At 55.4% G+C, this 15,677-nt stretch overlaps 1 protein-coding gene across 1 annotated transcript in view; it reads left to right on the top strand.

Moving 5' to 3' along the window:
• Window positions 1-15,677, top strand: part of Vwf (von Willebrand factor) — a 117,006-nt gene that overhangs the window by 5,153 nt on the left and 96,176 nt on the right. The window contains 9 exon segments of the mRNA XM_042673279.1: window positions 227-435; window positions 977-1,101; window positions 7,349-7,462; window positions 7,464-7,566; window positions 8,134-8,256; window positions 9,611-9,722; window positions 11,160-11,206; window positions 12,870-13,006; window positions 13,601-13,739. Of these exon segments, the coding sequence (XP_042529213.1) occupies window positions 227-435; window positions 977-1,101; window positions 7,349-7,462; window positions 7,464-7,566; window positions 8,134-8,256; window positions 9,611-9,722; window positions 11,160-11,206; window positions 12,870-13,006; window positions 13,601-13,739 (1,109 nt within the window).

The raw sequence follows: 15,677 nt of genomic DNA, 5'->3' as shown, positions 1-15,677 counted from the left end.
CTGAGCCTTTTCCTCTTAAGGTTGGCTCCCTACCACTTGAGCCATGCACAGCTCCCAACATCCGGCTCTTCTTTTTCGGCGGTTTCCTGGAGACAGGAGTCTCAGGAACTTCCTCACGGCTTCGATCAACGATCCTCGGCTGTTAGCCGGGATTGCAGGCGTGCGCCGCAGGGCGCCCGGCTGAGAAGCGTGGTTCTCAGTGTGTCCTTGGTCCTCTCGCCCACAGTGTCTCGGTGCCCTACGCCTCCCACGGGCTGTATCTGGAAACGGAGGCGGGGTACTACAGGCTATCCAGCGAGACCTACGGCTTCGTGGCCCGGGTGGACACGAGTGGCAATTTCCAGGTGCAGTTTTCAGACCGACTCTTCAACAAGACGTGCGGGCTGTGCGGTGACTTCAACGTCTTCGCTGAAGACGACTTCAGGACCCAAGAGGGTAGGATTCTGCTGTGGCCCTCCATAATCCTGAAAACCTCCTCATGAGGGCAGGAGGCGTGGCTCAGCTGGTAGAGCGCCAGCCAACGAGCAGAAGGGTCCGGTACTGAGTTCGAGTCCTGATCTCAGAAACACAAAAACCCAGCCCAGCCCCCCCAAATCTCCTCTTAAACCAACACCGATATCACCAGTACTCCTCCCCGGGTGGGGCTTGCTTCCTCAGTTTACCTCTTCCAGCACCATCATGGTGCATACATTTTTTGGATCTCCTCACACTTGACTTGATGTTCAACATGGAATTTCCCATAGTCACGGGGAATTCTGCATGGTAGATGGCTGGTAGATTCTAGATGGTTTGAGAAGATTCTCCTGCATCTTCTGCCAAGCAAATGGGTGAAATCCCTGTGTGTGTGTGTGTGTGTGTGTGTGTGTGTGGTTCTGGGGTTTGAACTCAGAGCCTTGCCCTGTTTGGGTATTTACTAGTGATGCCGGAGTTCTAGTTGGACTAATGTGTCATTTCTTCTGGAAACTTCTCTGGTCAGGCATCTTGACCTCTGACCCCTATGACTTTGCCAACTCCTGGGCCCTGAGCAGCGAAGAGCAGCAGTGTCCACGCGCATCTCCTCCCAGCATGCTTTGCAACAGCTCTTCTGTGGAGATGCCGCAGGTGGGTGCAGCGGGGCTGGGCGCTATCTTGATAGTGTGTGGCTTGTGCTAAGAGGAAGCCAGTCATGGGCGCTCTCTCTCTCTCTCTCTCTCTGGGTTCATGCTCTCTTTCTGGGGGACAAGGAATGGGTCCACTTGTGGGCCACTCTGGCTGATCTTTTCCTTTCTTTCTTTTTTCTTTTTGGTGGGATTTGAACTCAGGGCCCGGGCACCATCCCTGAGCTTTTGTGTTCAAGGCTAGCGCTCTACCCCTTGAGCCACACAGCGCCACTTCTAGCTTTTTGCTGGTTCACCGGAGATCAGAGTCTCACGGACTTTCCTGCCCGGGCTGGCCTTGAACTACGATCCTCAGATCTCAGCCTCCTGAGTAGATGGGATGACAGGCGGGAGCCACCGGTGCCTGGCCTTCTCCTTTTTTGGAATTACAATCTCTTACACACACACACACACACACACACACACACACACACACACAGCACTTCAACACAGGAAGGCTTCTTGATTAGCTGGTGACTCGTCTGGTATGTCTTTATGTTCACGGAACACCTTGAACTTCTGAACCTCGGAGCACGCAGTGTTTGGGCTGGGCTCAGGGCTCAGGAAAAGGTCTCGGGCTGGGGCCAAACCCAGGTGCTTATCTTGTTTGTGCAGAGAATTCCCAGCTCATAAACAAACCCGTCCCCAAAGCCTTCCCCCTCTAGACGTTCTAACCCTGATTCCACGCTGCTTGTTTCTCCATCTGGTCGACCAAGGGTTACCTGGTTCATAGCCCAGCGCGCTTAGCGAGAGACTGAGCTCCAGCACCCAGAGGAGGTGGTTTGTGAGGCAGGGGAAGCTGCCTCTTGTCTTTTTTCTTCCTTTCTTTTCTTGTTTTTTTTTTTTTCAGTTTGGAAGGCTTGTCCCTCCCGTTCCTCTCAGCCCTGGCTTTGGCCTGGTGCTCAGGGCTGGCTCAGGCCATTTACAATGGCTTTGGAAGTGTGGGCAAGACGCATGTGTTCTGTGAGCCAGGAGTAGTGACAGCCAGGGGCCTTGGAAGAAATTACAAAGACATGTGTGTGTGTGTGTGTGTGTGTGTGTGTGTACGCTGTTCTTAAACCCACGAAGCTGCAGCGTTTGAACAACTAAGATGGTAATGGACATGCTGGTGGCGGCGGCGATGATGATGATGATGAGGATGATGTTGGTAACGTGAGGAGGATGTGTGTGCCCTGGTCCTTTTCCAGTTGCGCTCTCCCAGTCCCCTCCCCCCCCCACTGGAGCCCCAGCTTGGAGAGTGGAGTGAGGTGTATGGTGTGTCAGCCTTAGTGCACGTACACTTTGGGTATAAGTTCCAAGATGTCTTCTTGGTCGCCTCCCCTTCCTGGTGATAATGCATGTCATCTGTGAAGCAAAGCACGGCCTAGGGTTGGCGGGAGAGGGAGGTGTCTGACAGCTCCCTGTCAGGAGGTTTGGTGACGGAGGCCCGGTGACGGAGGCCCGCTGATGGAGGCCCGCTGATGGAGGCCCCAGTGTCTTTCGCCCTTGAACTATTGTGCACAGCAAGAGGGATTTAAGAACCAGCCTTCCTTCCTTCCTTCCTTCCTTCCTTCCTTCCTTCCTTCCTTCCTTCCTTCCTTCCTCTATTTCCAAACATGCAGTTCTGTTGTGGATGGAAGTCTGCCTCCTCCCTCCAAGGCGGGGTGTGTGTGTGTGTGTGTGTGTGTGTGTGTGTGTGTGTGTGTAGGGGAAGCAATGGCGTCCTTGAAGGCCCGTCTGTTTTATCTCTCTTATTTAATTTTTGCCAGCGCAGCCCGGCCCGCAGCATGAGTGTTTGACAAATGTGCTCTTTGTTGAGAGCAGGAAGGAGGGGTCTCACCGTGTGTGAGGGGAGGGGTGGACAGGGCTCTGGAGGGGGGGAGGCCTGGTCCCCAGGGAGGGCAGAGGAGGGAGAGGGAGGGAGGGAGGGAGAGAGAAGCAGCGAGGCCTTGCTGGCTTCTGGAGGTGCCCCCCCCCCCACTTTACTCCTCTGTCTCCTGGGTGCGTTGACGCCCTTACCGAGCACTGTCCAGGGAGTAGCTTAAGGAAATGAATGTCCAGTTCTTAGAGTTCAGATGAGGCTCCAAGTGCACTTGCTCGGTCTCCCAGAGAGCGTCCCTGCGGTCAGGTAGAAGAAGAGAGGCCTGCTCTGTGCTCAGCCAATCAGACTGTGGCTGTCCAGGTCTCTACCAATCAGACTGTGGCCATCTAGGTACCACCAATCAGACTGTGGCTGTCCAGGTCCTCACCAATCAGACTGTGACAGTCTAGGTCTCAGCCAATCAGACTGTGGCTGTCCATGTCCACGCCGATCACATTATGGCTGTCCAGGTCCCTGCCAATCACATTGGGTCCACCAATCACATTGTAGCTGTCCAGGCCCCTGCCAATCAGATTGTGGCCGTCCGTCCAGGTCTCCACTAATCAACATTGTGGCTGTCCAGGGCTTAGCCAATCACATTGTGGTGGTCCAGGGCTTAGCCAATCAGATTGTGGTGGTCCAGGGCTGAGGCTCCTTCATTGGCTGGGAGCCACTTGGCGGCCTCTCCGGGGAGGTGGTTAAGGCGGCCTGGGTGAGTTGTTACAGTCTGCCTTCGCTGGTGCTGGCCTCGGTGATTTGGGGACTTTGGGAGCCTGCCTGGACTGAGTTGTCCTTGGTGAAGGATTCCCCCGCGTCTCCGGGGCTGGCTGTCTTTCCAGGGTTGAGTGGCAGGTCACCTCACTTCCCTCGGGGATGGAGTTGCTGCCTGGCTTTGCAAACAAGCCCCAATGGGCTGGGGTATGCTCGGACTGAACTCACGGGTGTCGACTTCCAAGCTCACCGTCAGCTTTTCCAACCTTGGGCCTTCGAACTTCTGCGGGAGTCGAGAGCCCCAAGCCTCAGGAAATACATAACTGATGTTAATTTTCAGAGAACTCACCTTAGATCATGAACGTTTTAGGAAAAAGGAAAATCCTCAAGTAGTGTGTGTGTGTGTGTGTGTGTGTGTGTGTGTGTGTGTAAGTGTGTCAGTACTCGGATTTGAACCCAGGGCCTGGGGGCACCAGACTCCTGAGCTTTTTCCCATTCAAGGCTGCTGCTCGACCATTTAAGCCACAGCTCTGCTTCCTGGCCTGCTGGTGGCTCATTGGAGAGAAAAGTCTCATGGACTTTCCTCCCCTGCCCGGTCTTGAATCACAATCCTCAGACCTCAGCCTCCTAAAATAGCTGGGCTTACAGGCGTGAGCATCGCTGCCCTGCTGGCCTTTACTTGGAAGAGTCAAATCCTTGGAACACCCTTGTTGGGAATCTAAGTGTCTTGGGGACCCCAGTCTTACACCAGCCCCCCAATTCCCTGCTAGACACCCCCTCCCTCTTCCCTTTTGCATCCATTGGAAAGCTCAGGGCCAGTCCCCATCATCTTGAATACTGGGGCCACACAATCGGTTCACCCTGGATTTCTTGGGTTTGATTTGGAAGTTATTCCTCCCCACAAGAGCCCCCATTTCCTGTTTTTCCCTTCTCATCTCTGAATTTCGGTGTCGAGTGGCCAAACACAGCCCATTCTTTCTGTCGCTTGCTGTAGACAACCTGTGTGTTCACCAGCCTTCCCCTCCCCCGTGGATTGTTCTACCTCTCTTTGGAGCCAGACACCTGCTTTTTCTCTCAGGAAATCACCTGTCTGCAAAGCTAATATTTGCAGCACCAGTGTTGTCTTGGAATAACTGGGAAGTGTTTCCCTGGATGGCTTGGAGAGGTACTTGTAGGAGGTACTGTGTAGGAGACAAAGCAATTCACCCCTCGGGGCCCTCATTTGGTGCTGTTTGTTCACAGAGGTGTAGTCAACACTTGTGATAGTTTCTGCTCAGTGTGAGCTAGAAGAAGAACTTTCAGGCAGAGAGGGAGATCATTTCCACCAGGGAACCTCATCCGATTCAGCGCTTTGGAGAATTGCTTCTCGGTTTGATTTGTATTGTTGGGTGATCGGGTCTCGAATTAACACAGATGGGGTAGAATCTTAATACCTTCTGCTCAAACAACCAACAAAACCAAACCAGAATCAAACAAGAAACACCATTCCACCCAGAAACCCAACAATATCCCTTGGGTTTCATGGTCAAAAATCTTTAACTGTGAGCCGGGTACTGGTGGCTCCCGTCTGTCATCCCAGCTACTCAGGAGGCTGAGATCTGAGAATTGTGGTTCAAAGCCAACCTGGACAGGAAAGTCTGATCTCCAGTGAACCACCAGAAAACTGGGAGTGGTGCTGTGGCTCAAGTGGTAGAGCGCCAGCCTTGAGCTGAAGAGCTGAGGGACAGCGCCCAGGCTCTGAGTTCAAGTCCCACGACCGACCAAAAAAAAAAAGGAATCGTGATTCAGAATCTTGGAATGTGGGTGAGCAATTTATAAATAGAACCAACAACCTCCTCACTCTGCATTCTGACCAGCGAGAAACTAGCCCCTATTGTCCAGCAAGGAATTCTTGAACCCACTTTTTTAAACCCAGCTCGGGCGCCTACCCCGGAGCTGCAAAGACCAGGCCCGGACGAACAATCTCCATCTTTATATGTTAGACTCTCTCTTTGTTTATTCAATGTCTACCCTTGGAATGTCCCTCGGCCCCCTCCGCCCCCCCAGACTTTTCTCCTTTGTCAGCTGTTTGGCAACAAGTACTATCGCTGACATTGGGGACTCTGGCTGCTGTCTTCTTCTTCTTCTTCTTCTTCTCCTCCTCCTCCTCCTCCTTCTCCTCCTCCTCCTCCTCCTCCTCCTCCTCCTCCTCCTTCTCCTCCTCCTCCTCCTCCTCCTTCTCCTCCTCCTCCTCCTCCTCCTCTTCCTCCTTCACCTCCTTCTCCTCCACCTCTTCCTCCTCCTCTCCTCCTCCTCCTCTCCTCCTCCTCCTCCTCCTCCTCCTCCTCCTCCTCTTCTCCTTCTCCTCCTCCTCCTCCTCCTCCTTCTCCTCCACCTTCTCCTTCTCCTTCTCCTTTTCCTTCCTCCCCCTCCCCCTCCTCCTCCCCCTTCTTTTCCTCTTCCTCTTCCTTCTCTCCCCCCACTCTCCTCCTCCTCCTCCTCCCTCCTTCTGCTCCTCCTCCTCCTCCTCCTCCTCCTCTTCTTCTCCTCCTCCTCCTCCTCCTCCTCTTCTCTTTTCCCTGTCTGCCCAGCTCTGGGGAGATGAACTCCATTTTGCTTCTTTTCTTCTAGGCCAGTCTCATATCTCCAGGGAACGGGGGCCTGGCCTTGGCTGATGAGCCTCAAATGGGATTAATCCAGGCTACAATTGGCTCTGGGCACAGTCCCCTGGGTGCACGCACAGGCGTGTGCGTGCGTGTGTGACGTCATCGATGGAGGGAGCTAGATCTGGCACCACAGACAGGAGATGAGAGGAGACAGAAGGAGTTGATGTCTAGCCCCGGAGCCAGGAGAGGCGGGAGGGGCTCATTAGCCATTAGCGGGCCCAGAGGACATCCCTGCAGGAGGGATTAGCAGACAGAAGAGAAGAATGGATGCCTTTGTGGGCACAGGCCTGCGTGCGTGTGTGTGTGTGTGTGTGTGTGTGTGTGTGTGTGTATGTGTTTCCTAGTCCTCCTGCTTGAACTCAGGGCCTGGGCGCTGTCCCTGAGCTCTTTGTGCTCAAGGCTGGCGCTCTACCACCTGAGCCACAGCGCTACTTCCGGCTTTTTCTGTGTCTGTGGTGCTGAGGAATCGAACCCAGGGCTTCATGCGTGCGAGGTGAGCGCTCTCCCCCTGAGCCACCCGCCCAGCCCACCGATGGCTTTCTTTTGGGGGTGGAGTGAGACTTGAACCTGGGGCCAGGGCATTCTCCCATAGTCTTTTCACTCAGAGCTGGTGCTCTACCCCTTGAACCACGGCTCCATTTCTGACCTTTTCCCCTGATTAACTGGCGATAAGAGTCTTTGCAGATTGTCCCGGCAGGGCTGACCTCGCCCTGTGATCCTCCGGCCTCCGGAGTGGCTGGGATGAAAGGCGTGCGCCCCCCTCCCCTTGCTCCCCCTCCCGCTCCCCCTCCCCTCCTCCTCCCTCCCCCTCCCCCTCTCCTCCCTCAGGTGAGCACAGCCGCTGGAGGACTTCATGTGTCTCCCTCTGGATGGACGGCCGCCCTGGCTTTCCTCCGTGCCAACCCCAGCATGACAGCACGTGCTGGGCCCAGCCGGGGCTGCCCTGGGGCCCCTCTTAGCCACCCCCCCCCCCCCCGCAGGCCCTGGGCCCAGCTGAGCCCCCTCCTCCCCCCCAGGCCCCGTGGGAGCAGTGCCGGCTGCTCACGAGCTCCTCGGCCTTCGCCCGCTGCCGCCCGTGGCTGGACCCCGAGCCCTTCCTGGCCCTGTGTGAACAGACGCTGTGCGCGTGCCCGCGGGGGCCCGGCGTGCGCGTGCCCCGCCCTGCTGGAGTACGCCCGCGCCTGTGCCCACCAGGGCCTGGTGCTGGACGGCTGGACGGAGCTCAGCGTCTGCCGTGAGTCACCACCTGGCCGGGATCACCGCGGCCACCCACGGGCCCCACACTGCCCACCTGGCCCCAGGGGGTGGGTCCCCGGAGATCAGAGTCTCACGGACGCTCCCGCCCAGGCTGGCTTTGAACCGTGATCCCTCGGGTCCCAGCCTCCCGAGTAGCTGGGATGCCAGGCGGGAGCCATGATGCCCGGCTGGGGAGGGAGCGTCGCGGTGGGATCAGGGGGAAGGAGGGCGGTGTGGAGCCCCATCCGCTCCTGGCTGGTACCCCCGAGGCCTCTCTCTCCAGTCTAGAGGAATTTGGGGTCACCCCGAGAAGCATAAGAACGGGTGATGGAGATAAAGGGGTGGCGTGGCGTGTCGAGAGTCTCGGTCAGGTTCTCCCCAGGGTGGGCAGAGCCTGGGGGGGGGGGAGGCTGTCCCCCAGGGCCACGTGGGCCAGTGGACAGAGGTGACCCCGAGAACAGAGCAGACTGTCGGGGGAGGGGGGCTAAGAGGCTGTGGTGACCCCCCGCGGCCTGGAGAGATGCCGGGCCTGAGGGGGGGGGCACGTCCCTGATTTCCCTTCCAGACCCGGCGTGCCCCGCGGGCATGGAGTACAAGGAGTGTGTGTCGCCGTGTGCCAGCACCTGCCACGGCCTGCCCGTGCGCGAGACGTGCCCCGAGACATGCGTGGACGGCTGCAGCTGCCCAGGTAAAGCTTCTGGGCATCCACCAGACCCCGGACCCCGGACCCTGGGCCCCAGAGTGCCCCGGGGCAGGGGCGAGGGAGATGAAGGCCACTGTGTGTGTGTGTGTGGGTCGTGGGGCTTGAACTCAGGGCCTGGGCGCTGTCCCTCAGCTCTTCAGCTCGAGGCTGGCGCTCTACCGCTTGAGCCACAGCGCCACTTCTGGTTTTCTGGTGGTTCATGGGAGATCAGAGTCTCACAGACTTTCCTGCCCGGGCTGGCTTTGAACCTCGATCCTCAGATCGCAGCCTCCTGAGTAGCTGGGATGACAGGCGTGAGCACCGGAGCCCAGCTTCAGAGGCCCTTTATTTAGTTTTTTTCCCCCCTTAAAGTCTTTGTGTAGAAGAATCTGGATCAAGTGAGGATTTCTTGCTTGTTGCTTCCTTCTTTCTTTTCTTTTCCTTCCTTCCTTCTTTTCCTTTCCTTCCTTCCTTCCTTCTTTTCTTTATCTTCCTTCTTTCTTTTCCTTCCTTCCTTCCTCTCTTCCTCCCTCCCTCCCTCCCTCCCTCCTTCCCTTCCTTCTTTTCTTCCTTCTTTCTCCCCCCCCCCCCCCCCCCCCCCCCCCGTCTCTCTCTCTCTCACCTTCTTTCTTTCTTTTGTCAGTTCTGGGGCTTGAACTCAGGGCCCGGGTGCTGAGCTTCTTTTTGCTCAAGGCTAGCGCTCTATCTCTTGAGCCACAGCTCCACTTCTGACTTCCTTTTTGTAATTCATTGGAAATCAGTCTCGTGGACTTTCCTGCCTGGTCTGACTTTGAACCATGATCCTCAGATCTTAGCCCGTTGAGTAGCTGGGATGCTAGGGGTGAGCCACTGGCACCGGGGTGCTTTGCCACTTGAACCACCCCTCCAGCTCTTTGGTTATTATTATTATTTTTTAGTTAGAGTCTTGCGCTCTTGTGAGGAGCCAAGCTCAGACCACGGTCCTCCTGTTTATGACCTCCTGCAAAGCAGGGACCATAGGCAGGTACCACCACCCCCAGCCTGTTTGTTGAAATGAGGATCTGTCCAATTTTGCTGGCCTTGGATGGTGATCCTCCTGATCTCCACCTTCCGAGTAGCTGGGATGACAGGTGTGAGCTACCACACCGGGCTGAACACAACTCTTGACTCAGTGTCTTCCTGTGGGCTTACCGAGCTGCCAGGCGGATGCTCTAAGTTGCTGCTTTCCAAGCTGACTCTCGGTTCACTAATCATCCTCCCCTCTCGTTTGCGTGAAGGATAAGTGTGCGTTGGATGAGTTCTTCTGGGTTCTGAGGCGGGGGCGGCCCGTGGGGAGTGTGCAGGGGGCGGATGCTGACATCTGTCTGTCTCTCGTCTCCAGAGGGGCAGCTCCTGGACGAAGGCCGCTGCGTGCAGCCTGCCCAGTGCTCCTGTGTGCATGCCGGGAAGCGGTACCCACCGGGATCCTCCGTCTCCCAGGACTGCAACACCTGGTAGTGTGGATTGTACCATGGGGTCCGCCTAGGGGCTTTGTGTTGGGGAAAGCCTGGGCTCCTTGGCCTGGGCTGATCTGGTCTGGGCTGGATTGGTTTGGTCTGAACTGGATTAGTCTGGTTTGGGCTGGTTTGGTTTGGTCTGAGCTGGACTGGTCTGGTCTGGGCTGGATTGGTTTGGTCTGGGCTGGACTGATCTGGTCTGGGCCTGGTCTGGGCTGGTTTGGACTGGTTTGGTCTGACTTGGGCCTGGTCTGGGCCTGGTGTGGTCTGGACTGGTCTGGTCTGGTCTGGTTTGGGCCTGCTCTAGGCTGGTCTGGTCTGGGCTGGTTTGGACTGGTTTGGTCTGACTTGGGCCTGGTCTGGGCCTGGTCTGGTCTGGACTGGTCTGGTCTGGTCTGGTTTGGACCTGCTCTAGGCTGGTCTGGTCTGGGCCTGTTCTGGTCTGGACTGGACTGGACTGGTCTGTGGAAGTTGAGTAAGAGAGTTCTGGGATTACAATACAGATATGCACAGAACACAGGAAAGGGAAATATCCTTTATACACAAAGTCTCTAGCTGTCAAACTATGTTTTAATAAATGGTGCCAGTGGCTCCTGCCTGTCATCCCAGCTACTCAAGAGGCTGAGATCTGAGGATGGAGGTTTGAAGCAGGAAAGTCCATGAGACTCTTATCTCCAATGAACTACCAAAAAGCTGGAAATGGAGGTGTGGCTCAAGTGGTAGAGCACCAGCTTTGAGCAAAAAAGCTAAGGGACAGTGCCCAGGCCTTGAATTCAAGTCTGTAGACTGGCAAAAGAAGAAGAGAAGAAGAGAAGGAGGAGGAGGAGGAGAAGAAGGAAGAGGAGGAGGAGAGGAGGAGGAGGAGGAGGAGGAGGAGGAGGAGGAAGAAGAAGAAGAAGAAAGATCCTCCTGAGGAGAGGTTATATAACAACCATCAATCAACACTCAGAGCCTGTCCTCTGAATCTGTGAGAGAGAGAGAGAGAGAGAGAGAGAGAGAGAGAGACAGACAGACAGACAGACAGAGTATCCTGGGGCTTGAACTCAAGTCCTGGATGCTGACCCTGAGCTTTTTCACTCAAGGCTGGCATTCTACCATTTGAGCCATACCCAACTCCACTTCGGGTTTTCTGGGTTCATTGGCGATCAGAGTCTCACAGGCTTTCCCGCCCGGGCTGGCTTTGAACCACGATCCTCAGATCTCAGCCTCCTGCGTGGCTGGGATGCCAGGCGGGAGCTGCCTTGGCGCCCGGCTCCTGTCCTGTAGAACTTTAACCTCCTGAAGTCTGGCATAGCTGCTACCTCCTTCTCCTTGTGCATCCTGCTGGGGTGGGGGCGGGGCTGGGGTCTCCATCTGTGCTCCCCCCCCCCCCCCCCCCGTGGGCCCTCATTTCTGCAGAAGCATCAGTGACCCTGGGCTGTTTTTCTCCAACAGCATTTGCAGGAAAGGCGTGTGGATTTGTAGCAATGAAGAATGCCCAGGTAGGCCTCTCTCTCTCTCTCTCTCTCTCTCTCTCTCTCTCCCTCTCTCCTTCTCTCTCTCTCTCTCTCACACACACATACACATACACACACAGAGAGATGATTTTGTCTGAAGGCTTGTCTGTGGATTGGAGATCAGAGTCTCACAGATTTTCCTTCCCAGGCTGGCTTTGAACCATCATCTTCAGATCTCAGCCTCCTGAGTAGCTGGGATGACAGGCGGGAGCCACCAGCGCCTGGACCAGATTTGTTTTCGCATTCTGTCTTTGAATAGCAGAAGTGTGGGGATCTGGGCAGAGGGGGGTGAGCTGGGCACGTGACCTGTTGGGGTTGTAGGATGTCTAAAACAAAACCCTGCTGGCAGGGCCCTCAACCATTTCCGGGGGTTTCCCGTCTTTGCCCTTCTGTCCCTCAATTGTCCCAAGGAGATAAGGCGATGTAGAACATTTAGATTTCTGATTCCCCAGGAAGAAATGGCGGAGCCTCAGGGCGGGCAAGCAGATGGCAGGATTAGATTGTGGCTCACAGCTTTCGCTTTTGGATATTTGTACATTTTTCTCGTTGACCTCTCTCTTCCTGGGCATTGTGGAAAATCAGGAAAGTCCAGAGTCTTATTTAGATAAGGGCATTCTTGAACACACACACAGAATGAGCGTGAGAGACAGAGACAGACAGAGGGACAGAGAGACACAGAGACAGACAGAGAGGGCGTGCTGGGGAAGAATTAATTCCTCTCGCTGCATACAGGGTCAAAGGTAGTTGACACAAATGGCCATTTTACGGTTTGCTCGGTGGTAGTGGTTTCTGAAACCAAACAGTTCTTACTGCCGGGCACCGGTGGCTCTGCCTGTAATCCCAGCAACTCGCGAAGCTGAGATCTGAGGAGTATGGCCCAAAGTCTGGGGAGATTCTTCTCCCCGATGGCATCAGCAAAAAGGTGGAAGCGGAGCTGTGGTTCAAGTGGGAGAGCACTAGCGTTCAGGGAAACAGCTAAAGGGCAGTGCCCGGGCTCTGAGTTCAAGCCCCACGACTGACAGAAAAAAAAAATAGTGATGATAAAGAGGATGTGCAGAGGGGTGACAGTAACATGTCCACCCTCTGTCCCCCCATTTCTGTGCCCCCCTCACCCTCCCAGAGACAGAGAAACCAACCCACGAGACAGAGAGAAAACAAAGCAATGACAAAGGAAAAAAACCTCTTGTTTGCATTTTCTGGAGTTCATTTTGCTAAATATTATTTTATTTCATATGATCAGAGGCACAGAGAGGAACTGATTTGTTTTTTTCCTGATGGTTGGGGTTTGGACTCGGGGCCTGGGCGCTGTCCCTGAGCTCCTTTTGCTCAAAGCGAGTGCTCTACCACTTTGAGCCATAGCTCCGCTTCCCTATTCTGGTGGTTCATTGGAGATAAGAGTCTCACAGACAGTACTGCCTGGGCTGGCTTTGAACCACGATCCTTATAATCTCAGACTCCTGAGTCGCTAGGATGGCAGACAGGAGCCACTGTGTCCAGTGGGAACTGAGTTTCGAATCTTCTTCTAGAACCCCATTTGGACTGGCACGGGACTGGGGGGGTGGGTGGGGAGGATGGGTTGGGGGAATTGGTGGCATCCAGTTACATCCCCAGAGGATGAAGTCTCACCCCTTCACCTGGGTCTCTCTAGGAGAATGTCTTGTCACAGGCCAGGGTCACTTCAAGAGCTTCGATAACAGATACTTCACCTTCAGTGGCATCTGCCAGTATCAGTTGGCCAAGGACTGCCTGGACCACTCTTTCTCCGTTGTCATAGAGACCATGCAGGTGAGCTTGGCCCAGCCAGCCAATCAGTGTGCCTGACCCAGCTGGCCAATCCGGGAGCTGGTCTCAGCCAATCAGTGAGTTTGGCTCAGCCAATCAGTGTGCTTGGCCCAGATAGCCAACCAGTGTGCCTGGCCCAGCCAATCAGTGTGCTTGACCCAGTCAACCAACCAGCGAACTTGGCCCATCCAGCCAATCAGTGTTCCTGATTCAGCCAGTGTGTCTGGCACAGCCAGCCAACCAGTGTACCTGATCCAGCCAGCCAGTCAGTGTGCTTGACCCAGACAATTAGTGTGCCTGGCCCAGCCAATCAGTGTGCTTGACTCAGTCAGCCAATCAGTGTGCCTGGCCCAGCCAGCCAATCAGTGTGTCTGACCCGGTCAGCCAATCACTGTGTCTGGCCCAACCAATCAGTGTGCCTGACCCAGTCAGCCAATCAGGAGGCTCTGAGGAGAACAAGCCGCATCTGAGCAGGCTGGGCCCCTGTGTGCTCCTGAGAAGAAGCCCCAGCTCCCTTGGGTGGCGGCCTTTCTCTGGCTAGGCGGGCCCTGGGCGGGCCAGGGCGGTGACCAGGGCAGCCCGCGTCTCTCTCGGCAGTGTGCGGACGATGTGGACGCCGTGTGTACCCGCTCGGTCACTGTGCGGCTGCCTGCCCCCCACAACAGCCTCGTGACGCTGAAGCACGGGGGAGAGGTCACCGTGGATAACCTAGACATCCAGCTCCCCCTTCTGCAAGGTGAGCCTCCCCCCTGCCAGGGAGCCCCCCAGGCTCCCCTTCCCCTCCCCCCGGCACATGATAGGGGGTTATCTTTGGAGGACTCAGTGCATTTGGGGTGTGCATTCCTGCCCTAAAGGAAGTCTTCCTGTACCAGGGTTGGGGGGGGCTGTTGGTCAGTTAGACCTAAGGACACCACTAGGGGCAAGTTCAGTGTCCCCTCTGCCTTGGGGGACACACCTTCCTGTCTGCGATTCTCACCGGTGATACCATGACAATCAAAGCAAAAATACTGCTGGGCGCCAGTGACTCCCGCCTGTCATCCCAGCTACTCAGGAGGCTGAGATCGGAGGATCGTGGTTCAAAGCCAGCCCGGGCAGGAAAGTCTGTGAGTCTCTTATTTCCAATGAATCACCAAAAAGCTGCAAGTGGAGCTGTGGCTCAAGTGGTAGAGCACCCGCCTGGAGTGAAAAAGCCAAGCAGCAGTGGATAATTGTTGGTTTTCTTTTCCAGCCCTAGGACTTGAACTTAGGGCTTGGGTGCTGAAGGCTAGTGCTCTACCATTCGAGCCACAATGCCACTCTCCTGCCTTTTCTGAATAGTTTATTGGAGACAAGACTCTCACTGGCTTTCTTGTCCAGACTGGCTTTGAACTGTAGTCCTCAGATCTCAGCCTCCTGAACAGCTAAGATCATAGGCGTGAGCCACTGGCACCTAGCTCAAATAATCATTTGTATTCATTTCTTTTATTCTGGTAATTTCACATCTAAATGCAGGGGTGATGGGCAGAGGGGAGATGGGAGATTAACCGCCTTTCCTTAGTTACCTCCTGGATTAAATGTCTGATTATTCTGAGGGTTGATTTGTGAGTATCTGTCAGACCTGGGACTTGAACTCAGAATCTGGCCACTGTCCCTGAGTGGTGTTTTTGTTTTTTGTTTTTGCTCAAGACTGGTGCTCTGCCACTTGAGCCACAGCTCTATTTTTGGCTTTTTGCTACTTAATTGGAGATAAAGAGTCTTACCGACTTTCCTACCCAGGGGGTTGGCTTTGAACTGCAATCCTCAGATCTCTCTCAGCCTCCTGAGTAGCTGGGATGACAGGCGTGAGCCACCGGCTCCCGTGTGCTATTTGTTCGTGACATAATTTCTCTGCGTCCCTAGCCATCTATCCTGTATCACTTTGTACCATTCCCAAACTGCATCTTCAAAGGAGACCAGACCCCTTGCCCGTCTCCATCTTCCCACAGCTGTCTCCGGCCCAGATCAAGGAAGGGTCTCTTAGCCTTAGGCACCTGCCGTTTAAAGTCAAGGGTGTGGGAGCCTCTGCTGCACCCTTGTGGCCATGAGGGGAATGACAGGCTCTGGGCTGGGCGCGGTGGTGTTGTGTGTGTGGGAGTGTGTGTAGTCGGAGGCTGGTTTAAATCCTATTTGAAGTTGTCTGCCCTGATCACCACCCCCATCCCTCCTACCCCTCCCCCCAACCCCCGTGGCTGCCCACCGTGCTGGTATTCTCAGGGCCTGGGCGCTGTCCACAAGCGCTCTACCACTTGAGCCACAGCGCCACTTCTGGTTTTCTGGTGGTTTATTGGAGATCAGCATCTCATAGACTTTCCTGCCCGGGCTGGCTTGGAACCGGGATCCCTGTAACCCAGCCTCCTGAGTAGTTAGGATGACAGGCGTGAGCCACCGGTACCTGGCTTGTTTTGATTATTCTCAAGGCTGGCGTTCTACAACTTGAGCCACACCCTTCACTTCCAGATTTTTCTTTTCTTTTTTGCTGCTGAGCTGGAAATAAGAGTCTAGCCAGGCTGGCCTCGAACTGCGATCCTCCGATCTCAGCCTCCCGAGGAGCTGGGATGACAGGCGTGAGCCGTGGGCCCCCCAGCGTTATTGAAGTGGTCTTTGGAGCCATCTATGTTCTTCCCACAACACACAGTCTGGCCAGCATGGCCGCCCC

This window comes from Dipodomys spectabilis, unplaced genomic scaffold (assembly GCF_019054845.1).
Source record: "Dipodomys spectabilis isolate Male_0828 unplaced genomic scaffold, ASM1905484v1 ptg000789l, whole genome shotgun sequence".
Taxonomy (NCBI): Eukaryota; Metazoa; Chordata; class Mammalia; order Rodentia; family Heteromyidae; genus Dipodomys; species Dipodomys spectabilis.
This window is presented reverse-complemented; position numbering and strand designations above follow the sequence as displayed.